The sequence below is a fragment of the Notolepis coatsorum genome, assembly GCF_963971535.1.
Source record: "Notolepis coatsorum genome assembly, chromosome: 5".
Classification (NCBI taxonomy): Eukaryota; Metazoa; Chordata; class Actinopteri; order Aulopiformes; family Paralepididae; genus Notolepis; species Notolepis coatsorum.
The window spans coordinates 110,621,972-110,640,775 of record NC_140169.1 but is presented as its reverse complement, the minus strand read 5'-3'; the positions used below and the strand labels follow the sequence as shown (position 1 = coordinate 110,640,775).

Below are 18,804 nucleotides of genomic sequence, written 5' to 3'. Positions count from 1 at the left end.
ACGGTTAAGTTTAGGCGCTGTTAAGGAGCTGGTTAAGGTTAGAGTTTGTCAAAGAGAATGGCAATATAATTTCTATGGTTAAGGTTAAGGTTAGGCATTGTTTCGGAGTTGGTTAAGGTTAGAACGGTTAAGTTTAGGCGCTGTTAAGGAGCTGGTTAAGGTTAGAGTTTGTCAAAGAGAATGGCAATAGACAGCCTATTTCCGCGAAAATGAAAGGCGCATTACTGCATGCCACTACGGTAAATTTTTGCACTGCTTGCTTGGCATAAAGCTACACGCCTCCGGGGGAAGGAGGAAATTGCTTCTAGCACGTAAACATTCATGAGCGAGTGTGCTGTGACCTTTCTTGTGGCGGGGGCTAGAGGCGGTGTTCTTTACCTTCCGTCTGTCTCTCTCAGAGTGCAACCGTTTTAGTCACATTTGACATCTTGAATAGTTAAACCATTAATTTGCTTGCACCTGTGTTAAGTGATACATCCTGGGAACAAAGTTGAACAAAGCACAGTAAACCACACCGATTTGGTGGATGAGAGCAGTGGTTTAAGAGTAGACCTATAGGCTTAGAGAATTAGTCTAGATGATCCATTAGAGAAGTCTAATATGTTTCTGTGTGACAAGAAAATACAGAAAATCAAGTTACTTTCTTAGATTTCTGACATGTTGCGTATGGTGCTTAGATATTGGAGACCAGTATTGGGAAGAAACTTTGAGTAGAGGCTAGTGTGTTTTAACCTGGTACAGCCTATAGTCTAGTGTGTTTTAACCTGGTACAGCATAGAGCAGGGGTGGGCAATTCATTTTTACAAGGGGCCACATGAGAAACCTGAACTGTGTTGGAGGGCCGAACCAATGATAACTTGAACTTAATTCTGCTCGGAGCGGCGGCGGCGGAGGAGCTAACAATATACTCGTTATCACCATACACAACGCTCGCTTATATTGAAACACGTTGAGATTAGGGCCGTTCTTTCAACCTGAAAGTGCACTTTCTTCAACCTCGAAGTAAACAAATCACAGAATGGTAGCCACTGCCGGCACCATCCAGGTATCAACGTGAGCTAACGGTAGCTAGTTAGCCGGCACCATCCAGGTATCAACGTGAGCTAACGGTAGCTACTGTAGTTACTGTTAGCCGGCACCATCCAAGTATCAATGTGAGCTAACGGTAGCTAGTTAGCCGGCACCATCCAGGTATCAACGTGAGCTAACGGTAGCTAATTAGCCGGCACCATCCAGGTATCAACGTGAGCTAACGGTAGCTAGTTAGCCGGCACTATCCAGGTATCAACGTGAGCTAACGGTAGCTAGTTAGCCGGCACCATCCAGGTATCAACGTGAGCCAGTTGCATTAGGATTAAAAAATGTCAACACTCACTCACCCCGTTTTATATTACATTCCCAAAGAAGTGCCTCTGTCTCTCGTTGTGCAGGATGAAGTCACTGGTGAGTCGACTCGTGGTGAGGGTTTTGCTTAAATCCGAACAGATTCCTTTAATTGTCCAAATGTGACAGTGTGTGCAGAAAAGTTTAGCTCTTGTTTGACATGCTGCCGCCATCTTGCTCAGCTCTGTGCGGGAAAGACGGACTGCCTCCCCTGCCCTCTGCTGGCGCGTGCTGTGTGTGTGTGTGTGACGGATCATATTGGTCTGCGTTGTGTTTGATGTTAAATGAGAATGTCCCGAGGGGGAGTCTAACAGCGGGCTCCCGCGTCCGCGGGCGACGACACAGGCCGCTACACTAAGAAGTGAATTCACTCCTAACTACCGTACCTATGCGTCTGTTAACCCTGTTATGGGGAAGTGAGTTTAATTTACCAGCCCGCACTGCCACAGTCACTCGTCAACACACCTGTTTCCGTGACTGTGGACATACCCACGGGCTTCCCCGTTACATGTGCACTACAACCAATGCCGTCCCTGTCGAAACTCTGTTTCAGTGTAATAGAAACTGAAACCCAACTGTGATTTTGACGGTATTGATTTTCAATACAGTCGGTATTTCTAAATACTGTGGTATACCGTCATACCGCCCAAGCCTAGTCTAGTGTGTTTTAACCTGGTACAGCCTAGAGGCTACTGTGTTTTAACCTGGTACAGCCTAGAGTCTAGTGTGTTTTAACCTGGTACAGCCTAGAGGCTACTGTGTTTTAACCTGGTACAGCCTAGAGGCTAGTGTGTTTTGACCTGGTACAGCCTAGACTAGGTGAGTGTGTTTTATTTTTATTTTTTATTATCTTTTTCCTTTTTCCGTTTTTCTCCCATCTCAATCTTAGTCGTTATGCCAATTCCCAATCCCCTTCCTGGTCGTTGTGCACTCTACCCCCTACCGTCGGTCCGGGAGGGCGGAGACTATCACATGCTTCCTCCGACACATGTGTACCCAGCCCACCGCTTCTTTTCACCTGGCAGCGCGGACTCTCACTGGTAGAGTGTAACGTGTGGAAGGTCACACTACTTCTCTTAGATCCTTCCCTTGCTGTGCAGGCGCCCCGACCGAACTGTCGAGTCGCTGTTTACAACGACCAGGACCCACCCTCGCCGGGTTTCCCACCCTCTAACACTGCCAATTGTGTTAGTATGGACGGTCGGCCAACCCGGAAGTACCACAGCTGGATTCGATCCCACTGTCTCTGTGGTGGGTAGCCGGACGCTTAGTCCGCTGCACTACCCGGCCGCCCAAGAGGCTAGTGTGTTTTAACCTGGTACAGCCTAGAGGCTAGTGTGTTTTTTTTTTTTTATATTTTTATTTTTTGCACAAATCTCGCCAACATTCCAAACATCTCTTTCCACATCATCATATTCAATTTCCAGGATTTGCCTTTTTCTTTTTTGTAAGAACATACAAAACATGTAAAGGACTCATACAAATACATTAATAACTGACATGGAAAATAAAAAAAGACTTACGAAAAAAGAAACATACTATACTATACATTATGCGTATACATTCCTGATATATATACCTTGCATGTAGACCGAACTACCTTCGAGCAGGTATGTGCTGCATCCTCTATCGGGATGCCACCCTTCTCCATATTGCATGTGAGAGAAAGCGCCCCAGACATATGCAGTTGTGCATGATAACATGCATGCACGCATGTCTCCGACACATGTATGTGGGTACGTGTATCACGTAAGCATGTGTACATGCCTCATATGTGTGTGTGTGCATCTTCCTGGTATGTGACTGTACTCCTATCTCTTGTGTGGTTTCGTATCCATGTGTGCCTCTGCCCCCTATGTGAGTGTATATCTCAGATGTGTATATATATGTGCGTCTTACTCGCAGCTACGTATGTGTGTGTCTCCTATATACATGTGTATCCCCCTTATGTGTCAGTGAAAGCTTATATTTCAACTATGTGTATATGTAGGTATGTGTATGCCTATTTCCTATAAATGAGTATGTGCATGTATGTGTGAGGCTAGTGTGTTTTAACCTGGTACACCCTAGAGGCTAGTGTGTTTTAACCTGGTACAGCCTAGAGGCTAGTGTGTTTTAACCTGGTACAGCCTAGAGGCTAGTGTGTTTTAACCTGGTACAGCCTAGAGGCTAGTGTGTTTTAACCTGGTTTGACAGGCTAGAGGCGAGTGTTTTAGCCTGGTACAGGTTAGTGTGTTTTAAGCAACACAGCCATCCTTATTTAGTTGTCTGATACCTTGTTTGCTTACTTGTGCTAGTCACACAGTTGTAAATAATGTTGTTTTGTTGCATTGCATGTGAAAAATATCTTAACTTGAATATGATTTCTATAACTTTGCACAAAGTGCATCTATATGACCAGTGATGTCACTCACTCACTCACTCACTCACTCACTCACTCACTCACTCACTCACTCACTCAGAGTTAGCCGCTCTGCCCCTAGTGGCATCAACGTGTCATCAAATTAGACTATGCCACCATCTGAAAATGTCATTGGCATCAGACAGTGGAGGTGTTTGTCATAGAGCCCTGCGGGGTGGAAATAATCTGTCCGCCTCACTCAGGCAGTGTCTTGTTAGGGATGTAGGGGTGGGAGGTAGTGAGACGGTAAAGAGTGAAAAGGCCTATAAATGCCTTTGTAAAGGTCCTGACATTCTGTCATGTCTCTCTACACGTGTCACACCTCTAGTCGCTACACAGGTTGCTCACCAGTCTGCCCTGATGTTCAGGCCCTAGTCGATTAGTCAAAGAATCGGTCGGTTTGGTCTTAGTCAACCAAGACTTTGTTAGTCAGTTTGTATGCTTTTTGCATGCTGAATCAGTTATTTCCTGAAAAATTATCTCTGGTAAGCACAAGATTTAAAGAGGTCCTTCTGCCTTATTGCCAAACAAATTGTACAGGTTTGTCAATGAAATTAATGAATCGATAAATATTCATAAAGATCTTATTAATATTTCTTTAGTCGAGGAAATCTGTAGATTTATGAACCCTAAGCCAATATTTTAGGGGTGAAGTTATATAAATAAGAGAAGATATAATCTGATATATGGTAGGGGGGTAGGCCTATGCAATTCAGCAACATTTTCGGTATAAAAAATTAAGTTGAAATTATAACATTGTGAAAGGCTTCTTGCTTGTTTTTCAGTATGGGGCATGATATATGTTGATAGTTTGGCATTCACTTTCAATATTTAGGCCTACTTGTGAATTTTATTGATTATGGTTAAAACTTTTTTTCCCCTAAAGAAAGAAATTAAATAAATGCCTATTGTCAAAATGTTTTGTCTCGTATGCCCTTTACTCAACATTGGCCTGTTGTGTTGTGAAATACATTTACTTGTCTTGTGCCATCAGGAAATTATCAAAACGAATCTGAATGCACGGCCAGGAGCATGCAGACAAATGGAAACCACTGAATGACAATAAAGGATGAGTCATCATTAGGGATGCGAATCAAGAATCGGAATAGATTGGGAACCGGTTCCTAATTGTCTGATTCCTTGCTAACAAATTCTCTTTTGCAATAACGACCTGTTGAATGCAACTACAGTTCAATAGATTAAATTAGTTCTCAAATACATTATTTTATTTAAGTGTATAGTTAATAAATTTTTTACAGTTTTTGTATTTGACAAACAACAATAAATGATAAATGACAATCAGAAATGTCAAGTTGCATGTTGTTATTCTAACCAGCTTAGTTCTGTTGCATTTCCAATTGATTTATAAAAATTATAAATATATCGGGAATCGATAAGGCAAGCGATAAAGAATTGGATCGATAAGCAGAATCGATAATGGAATCGTATCGATAAAATCTTATCAATTCCCATCCCTAGTCAATCATCATACTCCTCGGTTTGCCATGACATTTATTTTGCACCATTTTCTTTACTTCTGTGAAAAGAATATATGCCACAGCAAATGGGGCATATATCAAATGTTCCATTATGGCATTTTCTAGCGGGGTACCTGTTGAAAATAATTTGTTTCTTTTTCCTGAGCACTATCTAATATCTATCACTGTGTGGATGTTTGACCTGTATCTTATTGTCTGTCATTGTGTGGATGTTTGACCTGTATCTTAGGGCTGGGCGATATGGCCAAAAACGTTATCGCGATAAAATTATTTTCATATAACTCTATCGATAATTATCGTCGATATAATGTTTGTCAAGTTTAATTAACTTTTTATGCCCGGCGCCGATGGACGGGCTATTAATAGACTTGTTTTGCTGCTGCGAATGTCTCGAGAGTCGAGTTGATGTCGTCATCAGTCCGCGCACGTTAGCAGTTAGCCAGAGCAAGCGGAGTATCTCATGACAATGTACTAAATATGACCCTAAAATACTCTGTTCCGCCCCAATACATTGCAACGACGTCCACCGTATACCCCACACTACTATAACAGTTACCCTCAGAATTCAAAACACACACCAACTCGCCAGGTAAACTGTAAAATAGCGCCGTGCAAGCTAATTATCCTAGCCAGCCTCGTTTCAAAGCGGTGTATTCCATGACAATGTACTAAATATGACCATAAAATACTCTGTTCCGCCCCAATACATTGCAACGACGTCCACCGTATACCCCACACTACTATAACAGTTACCCTCAGAATTCAAAACACACACCAACTCGGCAGGTAAACTATAAAATAGCGCCGTGCAAGCTAATTATCCTAGCCAGCCTGTTGACTACTGGAGTCCTAGATTCCGGGTCTCCTTCCGCTGTCGGCCATCTCCTTCACTGATTGGTTGTTAGTGCGTGTGCTCATATCCAAGCTTGGAAAATCGATATATTGAAACTTTGCGACCACGTTTCATGTTTATTTCGAGGAAATAATTTATCGCGATAGTTATCGTTATCGTTTTATCGCCCAGCCCTACTGTATCTTATTGTCTGTCACTGTGTGGATGTTTGACCTGTATTTTATTGTCTGTCACTGTGTGGATGTTTGACCTGTATCTTATTGTCTGTCACTGTGTGGATGTTTGACCTGTATCTTATTGTCTGTCACTGTGTGGATGTTTGACCTGTATTTTATTGTCTGTCACTGTGTGGATGTTTGACCTGTATCTTATTGTCTGTCACTGTGTGGATGTTTGACCTGTATCTTATTGTCTGTCACTGTGTGGATGTTTGACCTGTATCTTATTGTCTGTCACTGTGTGGATGTTTGATCTGTATCTTATTGTCTGTCACTGTGTGGATGTTTGACCTGTATTTTATTTGATCACCCAGTTTGCAGTGAACATGTTCAGGACGTTGCCGCCGTCGTCCAACCCCACAGGGGCAGAGTTCGACCCAGAGGAAGATGAGCCAACGCTAGAGGCTGCATGGCCGCATCTACAGGTACACACATACTGTACACACACACACACACGCATACACACACACACGCATACACTTCACTAATACGTAGGTTGTCCGTTGTAATCACATTAATAATCTATGTCCTTTTTTCCACAGCTTGTCTATGAATTCTTCCTGCGCTTCTTAGAGTCACCAGACTTTCAACCAAATATAGCCAAGAAGTATATCGACCAGAAATTTGTAATGCAGGTGAGTGCTTGATACAATGTATTCATGTATAATAGGTTGATCTATACCGGTAAGGCTTACATTTCATCCACCTAAATGCAAGGTGTATTTTTTACCAAAGATCAACAAGATTTGATTATTGATCAACAAAACTCGTGGGAGCTTTTTGTATATCTGAAACTTTGCTTGATCCCAGTATCAATGACTCTGCGATTGAAGGGGATAACTATTGTCTCCGATTTCAAAAAGACCGAAATCGGAGTGGAGGAGGGATCTGTGTGTTCGTTAGATTCTAAGTTAGATTAGATCTTGACCTTGATAATGCTGATATTCTAATGGTAATGATGGCTAACGTGGGCTTCTATCAATACGTTTTCAAAATCAATAATATTAACGTTATATTACTCACCGGTAATTTGCACCACACTGCTCACAGCTTCTTCTCCATTATGGATTGGTTTGTTTTGCTGTTGATTTCTCTTCAGATACCTCAGATTTGTAATCCCTTGATTGGTCCCTCAACAAGAAGGTCAACAAAAAACTATATTAATCTGACCTGGGATAATTTCAAGTTTATTTCTCTCAGTCATTGACTCAGTGGCTCCGGTGAGAGCAATTAGGATAAAGCAAAGGTCTAATCCTTGGTTTAATCCTGAGATATTAGAAGCCATCAGTGCTCGGGATAAAGCCATGTCTAAGTATAAACAAATAGGTGACCTAGCCGACTTCTTACAGTTAGAAAAATGCAGGAACGAAACCCAGCATATAGTCAGGGAGGCAAAATAAATTACTTCTCTGAACAAATAAGAGAATAAGCACAACCCTCAGAATCTGTGGAAAGGTATAAAAAGTCTGGGTTGTGTGACAAAGACCAAAAGCAACACTAGCTCATGCATTACTTTATCCATTGATGGAAAGGAGGTGAGCAATAAGGATGAGATTGCCAATCATTGTGATACCTACTATACTTCAGTTGCACATAAACTTGTTGAGTTTGCCCCCCCCAACCCAGGAATTTATGGGCTAGATCACATACATTTTTACTCTCACCTAGGTGTTATACCAAACCGTTTATCTTTTAATCCAGTTTAACTGTGAAAAAATACAAGACTTGATAATATCTCTACTAGGTTTTTGAAGGACGCAGCTGACCGGATAACTCCTTTCGTTGCACTGACTATTGTCATTACTCTGTCTTTAGACTGTACCAAATTACATAAAACATTCCAAAGTGGGCACCCAAGTGGCGACCCATGTAACGCGCTGCGTCGCGAAGTGGCCGACCCGGGTTCGATTCCCGGACCTGGCGTCCTTTGCCGAATGGCTTCCTCCCGTTCTTCCTCTCTCTCTCTTTCTACCGGACTGCCCGGTAGAACAAACAAATAAAAATCTACCAAAAACATAATTTTTTTTTTTTTTTAAACATTCCAAAGTCATCCCACTATACAAAAAGGGTAAAATGTCAGATATAGGGAATTTTAGACCGGTCTCTATTCTGAGTGTTAGTTCTAAAGTCTTGGAGAAAGTCATTAATGAAGTTATATCAATATATAAATGATTCAGAACTGTTGAATTATCAACTCCTGTTGCTATATTTATAGGGCTGTACCGAATAGTTTGAAGCTTCGTTCATAATGTTGAAATTTCTTTATTCTAAATCAACATTCGAATTTAAAAATTTTAATAAAATAAATAAATAAAAATGTATATATATATTTTTTATGTGTCTATTAATTCTGTTTAAACCTATGGGGTTTTTCTTCACAGTTGCAGATAAAGATTAGGCTACACTAATATTATATTATTATAGTATATGACTCGTCATAAAAACATTTATCATAAATTATGTAGCCTATCTGCATCCGCTTGGCACTCGGCCATCATCACTTTCGTACCAACCGTGCCCTTATAGTCTATTTGCCATCCCATAGAGCCCCATTGTGAACCCGGAAATTTTGGAACCACCAAAGTTTTATGATGGATATGGATAGTACGGATCCCCAGCACTCAGAAACTGCCGGATGCTAAGTTGTAAATGTTGGCCAACTTTTTTATTTGCATAATTATCACACATTTGCATAATCGCCTAAATGGCCAAATCTCAGAAACTACTTGATCAATTTCAACAATGTTGGAGTTGTTTTGGGGGTTATTCGGGATACTGAATCCAGTTATTATACTTAAGAGAAGAAAAAAGTTTCAAAATTGCAATATTACTGGAATTTACCAAATTTTGGTGCCATTTTTAATGAATTTTCTGTTTATAAATGTTTCAGAAGATGCCGAATTTATAGATAATTTTCATGGAATGTTCAATTGTAAACAGAATGATAATAATAATAATAACTTTAATTTGTAGAGCGCCTAATAGACCACTACACTTCCGCGTTACATTGAAATCGGGGAGGCGATTTGGGGGGGGGGGGGGGGGGAATTAATGAATGTGGATGAGAGCCGTGATGTAAGTGGTTGCATTCCTAATCGATCAGAACTAAATCGGCTGAGAAAAAGCCCATTTTTAAGCACCTATTCCCCATGCACATGCGCAGGTTGCCCACAGATTGTGACGCCACGCACACCCGCCCTGGACTGTTCCATCAGAGGGGCGAGCTTCGGTGGCCAGTGTCCTTTCAGCCGAACAGGTTAATGAAACAATGATCCCACTAAATGGCCAGACGCGTCTTATGGCGACATCTACAATTACTTCATTGAGTCTCCAGGTAGAATAATGTTTATATTTAAGTGCAGTGGTCTGTAGCCACTCACACTACCACCGAAGCTCCCCCTCTGATGGAACAGTCCAGGGCGGGTGTGCGTGGCGTCACAATCCGTGGGCAATCTGCGTATGTGCATGGGGAATAGGTGCTTAAAAAAACGCTTTTTCTCTGCCAATTTAGTTCTGATCGATTAGGAATGGGTCGCGCCGTGTTCAGGAGATTCAGGCGCATACAAGTCTATTCGATCATGTCTCCAGCACCCCCACAGCCGTAGCTGCAATCACTTACATCACGGCTCTCATCCACATTCATTCATTTGCTCCCCCCGCTATCTCCTTCCCGATTTCAGAATCCCGGAAGACTATTGTTGATGAGTTGTTATCAAGAGCTGGCTACAATCCAGGAACAAAGATACAATGGTAAACCACTATCCATATCTTCCTCATTCCTGGTTGTGTCTGTGTGAAATCACTCCCCAAACAGGTTCAAATGTTCTCGAGGTCATGTCCTACAAAGTATCCTCTATACAGTCTGCCCCATTGTTCTGACCAGGATTATTACGTTCCTTTTGGCCTCCTTTCTGACGTGGACGAGAAACCCATCTATAGGCCTAGTTATCAAATTCTTGGTTTGCAATGGTTTTGCACCTTGTGGGTAAATAAAAACCCAGTTTTCATCTACAACTCCTGTTTCCTCATTGTCTCACTGCTTGGTCCTTAACAATGAGAAATGGGCATTCTAAACACTCTGTGCAAGGCCTCTATTAGGCGGTAAATTGTTCTTTGTTTTCACAATGTGTGCCCTCTATCGTATCGAGATACATATTCCATGTGTATGGAATAACACTCACCTTTAACATTCACTTTAAACACTACACCATATTGTATCTATTTATTAGTAAAATATTTGCACTACCTCTCTAACTCATCTTTGCATTTGTTTGCATTGTGTACTTGTTATATACTAGTTTGTATATTTTGTATAGTGTTTGGTCTTTATTTTTTTTACTTTTTTACTGTCTGAAGCACAATCTCAGGGGGCTCATACAGAACCAAGCATTTCACTATAATGTACATGTACCTTATGTGACAAATAAGCTGGTCAGAAAGGCCAGTAACATGGTGGGAGTGGAGCTAGACTCTTCCTCTGTCAGAGAGGAAGAGCCTTGCTAAGCTCCACGCCATCATGGACAACCCCTCCCACACGCTATACACAGACTTGGCTGATAGAAGGAGCATGTTCAGTGTTGGACTAAAGGCCTCTGCATGCTACAGAAACTGCAAAGCAACTGCAACACAACATCGACAAAGCAACGGTGTTGCAAACACTCTGCCTTTATGCTTCTGCAACATCGATGTGCAGCCTATGCAACATTGTACCCCGGATGTAGCTAGGTTCCCTAGATAGATGAAACTTCCCTTCTCAACCAACCCATTGATAACAATTAGAAAAAGAAGCATTATTTTTACTTCCGGTCGGGGGATTTCAAAATAAAAGAGCGACATCTAAAAGCACCGTAAATACGTTTCTTTTGTACATTATCTAACGTTAACACGAACATAAACTAATCTAAAGTTAGTTTAAGTTCGTGATAACGTTAGATAATGTACAAAATAAACGTATTTCCGGTGCTTTTAGACATCTCTCTTTTATTTTGAAATCCCCCGACCGGAAGTATTTGTGATGTATTCTGCTTGTGTAACTTTAGGTTAGTTTTAACGTTGGCTAGCAGCAGGGATGGACGCCTTTGTGCAAATGCAGGCAGCTACAGGCACTCGAGGTCGAGAAGAGCTGCTGAATTTAATCGGCAGGAGGAGAGGGAGCTCGTCAAAGCTGGATATATCCCTGTGGCTGTGGTTGTAGGCACGAAAATGCATCTCGAACGACCTGTTATATTAAATTAATTGATTGCTGTTTAACTTGTCCGTGTCCAGTCCTTTCGAACTGCCCCACCGTTCATTGTAAACAATGATGCATGTAATTATATTAACGTTACTGTGTGTTGTTGTAGCTACCGGTATGTTAATAAATTCTGAATGGCATTAACGTTAGTTGGGTATGATAGCATTGAATAGCATCAACGCTAGCTGGCTGGCTACAACAATGGAGGATGGTATTCCTCCCTGCGGGACCAATATTATTCTATGACAGCCCCGCCCCCATTCGCTAACCAACCAATCACTGCTACGCAACATCAACGCAAGGTTGTTCAGATTCGATTTTGGGGAGAGGTACACAACATCCTCACAACACACTCTACAACACCCTCTGCAACATGTTGCGTTGAAGTCGTGCTGATGTTGTGTTGCAGTTGCTTTGCAGTTTCTGTAGCATGCAGAGGCTAAGACTCCCTAGATGCAACACTGAACGGCACAGGAAGTCCTTAATTCCAACAACCATCAGAGTATACAACGCATCACTGTGCCTCACTGCCTCACCATAGAGTGACAGTACAAACTCTGGTAATCTTCCTGGACTTTTGACTTCTTATTTTTACATATACACTTAAACATTTTTATTAAAAAAATTTGACATTTATTACTGTAAATTCTACTGTATATTTTTGGCTGTATATTTTAGAATGTATATATTTTAGAATGTATATCCCAAACTGTATTTTTATTGTTATTTGTGATTTTTGACTACCTAAACTTTACGCAACATAGGGGAGGAGCAAACATAGCTTGCATAGCAGCCTTCTAAACTCTAATTTGAAAATTACCTTGAAGAAAAGGTTTTCTGCCAGTGAAGTTTTGTCACAGATATTTGACGGTGAAAGTGACGCGTCTCTACATTTCGTAGCCGCATTTCTGCAGACCCCTCTCTGATTGGTTGAACTCCATTTCTGCAGACCCCTCTCTGATTGGTTGAGCGAAGCCCCTCTCTGATTGGTTTAGCTCGTCACGCAGTAAAAGGCGGATGTAATGTTATCGTATCAATCGCGTATAACGTTATTTCGCGTGACTTCGCGGTTTATTCATAACGTTATGCACATTTCACAACACAGCCAGCTGTCAGAAACTGTACATTGTAACGTTATGTTATTTCGTGGCCTGCCCATTTGATGTTCCCAAATCATATTCAGAAAGTATCACAGAGACTTCTATTGACCAAGGAATTAGTTATTATTAGTAAGACACAACATTTCCATAGCAATTGACCACCAGACTCTTTCTCTTAAGGCATTAACTGGGTTAATTAATATAAATGTTATATTGTAACTGTCTAGTTACACATTGGTTCCGAAACATGTATGTTCCAGGCTGCAATTAAAACTTTGAATCTGAGGCCCCGTTTAGACGAGCGTTTTGTGAACAGAAACCGCAAAAGTCATCTTGCGGTTTCACTTTTAATTTTACGTTTAGACGAGCGTTTTGGGATGGAATTCTGCGTGCAGACGACGCTGTAACGACTCGGGACGACGGAGCCCCACTGTCACACGATTGGCGCATATGTCACATGACGTGCTGTGAACCTTCTGTCGTGTGGCAGTGAAAGGGTTAAAAGTACTGCCAATGTAGCCTTCAGGTGATCTCCGTTGATATAAGTCAGACATACTTGCTTTGTTTACGTCTCGGCTACTGGCGCATACCTGCTACCTGTGACGTAAGCAGTACGCGCGACCAGAGCCGTGACAACCCTTTCGTCATCGTTTTAACAGATTTATACGTTTTGATAGTTTAGACGAGATCGCAAAGCTTTTGCGTTTCTAGGAATTCCACCCTGGAAGGTAGTCTCACTTTTTTGCGGTTTCACCCCGTAAAAACGCCGTTTCCGTATAAACGAAAGGCACATCAGCAAAAATATTTATGCGGATTCACCTGCTAGCGTTTCCGTCTAAACGGGGCCTGAGAGAGCTCTGGTCAGCGAAGCCGGCGAGCGATTATTATTGGTTTTTAATGACTAACCAATTACATAAGCCTAACCAACATATGTGTAAAGGCACACACAACATATTCCAGTTAACGGTATATTTTTTTAATGATTCGTTATGGCGTAATCAATACTTCCATGCGTATAAATTGCGTTCGCGACCTCCATGTTTTGGGGCTATTCATCAGAAAACTCTGATCCGGGATTCGGCTCCCATCCGTCGGGCAAGAACTGTGGGTTTTCAGCCTCTCTCTCTGGAGCTTAATGGAGTTTTGACTCCTGGCTAGAGGAGCTTGTCGCGTCTCATGCGCATGCGCGCGCTCGGCCAATCAGAGAGGGGTCTGCAGAAATGGGCTCAACCAATCAGAGAGGGGTCTGCAGAAATGCGGCTACGAAATGTAGAGACGCGAAAGTGACATAGGAGAGAATGTGTCTGAGACCCTGATTATGAGGCGTCCTCCTCTGATGAGAATGAGACCCTTAGTGCAGATGCTCCTGTTGTCTCTCAACCACAAGCAGACACGTTACTTTCCAAAAACGGAAAGTTATCATGGGCCCACTCCCCACTTGAACAACATAATATATATTATGTATGTATAATTGGGTGGGTGGGGGGGAGTAGGGGTAATGTTTTATTTAAATGGTTATTTAGGTAATCAACAAAGTAACATGAAGCACCTGAAACATACATTTGGGTAACACTTTTGATTATGATCATTTTCTGGAGGTTTAAACTGCTGGGGTCAAAATGTCCCCAAGGATAAAGAGTGTAAAGTAAATTTGAGGATAACACGAGGGTTAACAAAACCATTTCAAATCATTTTAGCCCTGCTAGATAGAGGTAGCAAATAACTCTAAGGATGGCAATAATAATAATAAACGTTATTTGTACAAATTCCATACAAGAATTGCAGCCCAAAGTGCTTCACAGCAGAAAATACACTAGAATACATCAAATGAGCATAAAATAGACAGAATAAATGCAATGCAGAAAATAGAAATACAAGATGATAGAAGTAGATGATCGTAGTGTTCTTGGGGGCATGTAGTTGACAAGAAAATTGCCAATATAGCTTGGGTCTGGTTCCATTTAGGGCTTTGTACATAAGGAGGAGGACCTTCAAATCAATTCTAAATGTTACCGGAAGCCAGTGTAATAGCCTAGCTGAGAGTTGAATAAATTGAAGTATTTTCTTCAGTTGGCTTGGAATAAAGGCATGGATCAGTTTTTCAGCATTCTTTTGATTTATAAATGGTTGTACTTTAGCTTTGTTTCTAAGGTGGAAGAATTATGTTTTTTTCACCTTGTTAATGTGGGACTTAAAGCTTACAGTAGACCTAAGTCTATGATAACCAAGACTTGTAAGTAAGGAGTAAGTTTCCCCATAATATTATTCAGCAGAATTTGTCTTGAAATAGAAATTTGGTCAATTCCAGTAAATATTGCAATTCCGAAACTCTTGAGTATCATAAATGGATTCAGCATCCCGAATAACCCCCAAAACCACTCCAACATTGTTGAAATTGATCAAGTAGTTAAACCGAGATTTGTCCATTTAGGTGATTATGCAAATGTGCTAATTATGCAAATAAAAAAAGTTGCCAAACATGTACAACTTAGCATCCGGCAGTTTCTAAGTGCTGGTGACCCATACTATCCATATCTATCATAAAAGTTTGGTGGTTCCAAAATTTCCGGGTTCATTGTGTTGGCAAATAGACTATTATTGGATTATTTATGTTGACGAAACTGATGAGTTATATTCATTAAAGAAAGTTGATTTAATAAAAATAAAAACGACTAATTTAATCAGATGAATCACTTTATTCAAATTGAGGATTTAGTTTTAGGATATTTATAAAAAAAGAAAATTTGTTTTGATTACGTCATAAAATATGATGAGACATTCAAAGCTTCGAATGTTAAAAAATTACATTCGGTACAGCCCTATATATTTAACCTCTTAAAATTCCGATGGCCCACACACAGGCCGTCGTACGTTGCAACACATCTGTCGGCGTCACGCTGTGTTATTGTTTCTCAACCAACACACCGGTTGAAAGCTAAAATGACTACCGTTATAAGACCAAACGGCCAACGAGCGTCAGTTTAAAAAAAGTTACCACCTCTGGTTTCGTCTCAACGATCGGACAAATCACCACTTACGCTGAAATTGATTGAACGTTTGTGTAGCCAATGAAATTCCGAAAAAGAATGACATCTTACTGGAGTTGGTTCTTGTTGAAGTCCCACAAACAACTAGTGACCCCGCAATTGCCATCTCGTCCCCCCGTACACACGCCATTAGGACAGTGGAAAGTGACCGACCAGGATGACAGAGGGGGTGTTGAAGTCCCACAAACAACTCATCATCATCAAACAACTAGTGACACTTTTTATATTGACATCCTGTTACCTCTCTGCCTTATGTCACTTGTATGATGCGGTATATTGAGCATTTAACATGTATATAGAGGATTAAATATAAGTATGTATTATAAGCTTGATAACAGGACAAGTAGGCCTCTGATCTAAGCACCAAATGCGCACTGAAAGTCAGTGATTTATGAAGAAGTTATGATTATTAATTAATTATTATAATTAATATTATTATTAATACATATTATTATTAGGTATTCTTTCTCCCTACTTGTGTAAAACTGTAAGAACTATAGACTATAAAACTGTAACTTGTGTAAACTACCATATCCTGTGTAGCCCTGGAGACTGGATATAACTAAGGGGCCTCTCTTACTGTTCGTGAAGCCAGGAATGTGACCTTGAAGGTGGATCGCTGCTGCATGGTTTTAACCCTTGCAGTTCTGGGGCAGAGAGCCATTATACACTTTAAAAACTACATGTATGATGTGTGAACATATCAATCAGTGTTTAAGTATACGAGTATTGAATTATACATGTATATATATGCTATATCTATCTTTCTGTAAAATTTTGATCATTGCAAACATGCATAAACATGACAAGTGACTTACTAGGGTTTTTCCCAACACAAAGTAATCTGTTACTTTTCCAGTTACTGTAACGACTAGAAAGGGAGGAGAGTTCATCCTTACTGAATTGTGTGTTGATTGGCTGGTAGAATGGCATGACTGTATTTTTAGACCAATAATAAGATGTCTTGATATGATGCAGAACCTGGGTATATAAAGCCTGGCTCGCTCGCTCCGGGTTAGAGAATTTGAGATTTTTTGATTGCCATTTTTATAGCAGCAGACAAGGTTGAGCGATGTACTGGAACCTAGTCTGTTTATTTTTCAAAGTAGAGTCCCTATGCCAATACTTTGTTTTTTAGATGCAAAAAGCTATGCTATGCTTGAGAGAGATGTTTTGTTTTTATATTATTATCACTGGATTGGACATTTCCAAGACTGAATCTTTGTAACTTACTTTTTCTAATTAAACCAACTTTGTTAAAATACTTTTACCAATTTGTGGACTGCTTTCATTGAGCTGCTTTATCACAATGTGTCCCAACGCTGGCCACGCCCTGCGTTCATCTGAGGTAACACGGTATATGTATATTCTGGAAGCCATACAGATTAAATCAATTGCTGGTTATAGGCTGTTCCTAAAATGATGATAATGGTGATGATAATGATAATGATGATATAATAATAATTATTATTATAGGAAAGGAGTTTTCCCAGACATACATTCGGTTTATTACAAACAAAGAGGTTAACAACTATTCTACGCTTATATTTCATAATATAACTAATTAGTGACTATGAAATAAGCGTGATTAGGATTAGTAATTGACCCGAGAACTTGGCAAGTTTAGCAACTCGCTGGGGGATATCGGGCGGCCACAGGGTTCTATCTCGAGTAGGTGATTGAGATAGATAGACACCCGTAGGCTCTTTTCTGAGACCGAGAAGCCGTAAAAGTGTACCGTATGCAAGAGAATGAACGTGTGCCTCTCTCTCCGCAGCGCAAGTTGTGCTGATCTTTTTGTTGTCGCTCCTCTGGGGGTTGAGGGTTTGTTTGTGTATGTGTAGGGAAGGGGTGGGGGTGTTGTATGTGATGGGGCTGCGCTGACTCATATTAATCGTTTAGTCGACTAATCGGTCGAAAGGAGCCGTAGTCGACTGGCCAACCTCTTAGTCGAATATAATAATTAAAAAAAAAATATATATATATATTTTCTTTTTCATAATTTTTTTTTATCATTCTTTCCAAAAGAAAAGAGGCCTAGAAGCGTGGCTAACGCTAATGGCACGCATACCAGAGGCTAACTGCCTACGAAAACAGGCACAGAGGCACTGAAAGAGGATTTCACCCATCTAATGAACACACTAGACTAGACAAATATCAAGATGTATCCATCAGTGGACCAATTGCATGCTTTTGTAGAGGACAAGAAGCCTTCACGACTCCTTCAGACATTAAGCACCCCCCACAGCCCAAATGGAATGATAAAAATTAAAAAGATTTATGCCCCCCCCCCCCCCCCCCCGGATTTATTTTTTGTGTACATTTTAAAGTTAAATGCATCAATCTGGTTCACTTAGAGAGCAAAATAAAGAGGCTAGATCAGGGGTCAGCAACCTTTACTATCAAAAGAGCCACTTTTCCCCCGTCCCACAAAATAAAATGCTCAGGGAGCCGCACAACCTATTTACCCTTAAAATGAAGATACCAGTGTGTAACGTTTTATATATCCCCAAGCATACCCCACATTTAGCATAAAACGCCTGACAATTGCATACCCAAAGTCATTTGCGATTTATTATACTTTATACTTATAGCACACAGTTTGTTGCATTAATGGGATTATAAAGCAACAAAAAGAAAATGTTTGACTTTTTAATTGCTGTTTTTACCTGTTTTTACCAAAGGAAAACCTCAAACTCTTATGAAGAGGAGAAAAAATACTGGCTGTGTAGACCTATTTTTTAATAAAACACAGAAGAGGAGACAAAACACCGGTGTCTGTAGACCGACTTTGAAATAAAACCCTGAACTATTCAGGTATATTTGAGTCCTTCCCTTATTTGTGGAACATTTATAAAATAGAAAGTAGTCCACTTTGAAAAAAGAATACCATGTGTAGACCTACTTTGAAATAAAACACAGAAAAGGAGAAAAAACACTGGCATCTGTAGACCTACTTTGAAATAAAACCCTGAACTATGCAGCTCTATTAGAGTCCTTCCCTTATTTGTGGAAAATCTATAAAATAAAAAGTAAATTTTTTATTGTTCGCAAATTTCGCACCACATAT

The 18,804-nt window shown here is 40.5% G+C and overlaps 1 protein-coding gene across 3 annotated transcripts in view; it reads left to right on the top strand.

Annotated features, from left to right (window-relative positions):
* ppp2r5cb (protein phosphatase 2, regulatory subunit B', gamma b) overlaps window positions 1-18,804 on the top strand; it is a 107,342-nt gene that overhangs the window by 66,886 nt on the left and 21,652 nt on the right. For all 3 annotated transcript variants that reach the window (XM_084315001.1, XM_084315000.1, XM_084315002.1), the window contains 2 exons: window positions 6,669-6,779; window positions 6,897-6,989. In XM_084315001.1, the coding sequence (XP_084171127.1) occupies window positions 6,669-6,779; window positions 6,897-6,989 (204 nt within the window). The remainder of the gene's footprint in view (window positions 1-6,668; window positions 6,780-6,896; window positions 6,990-18,804) is intronic.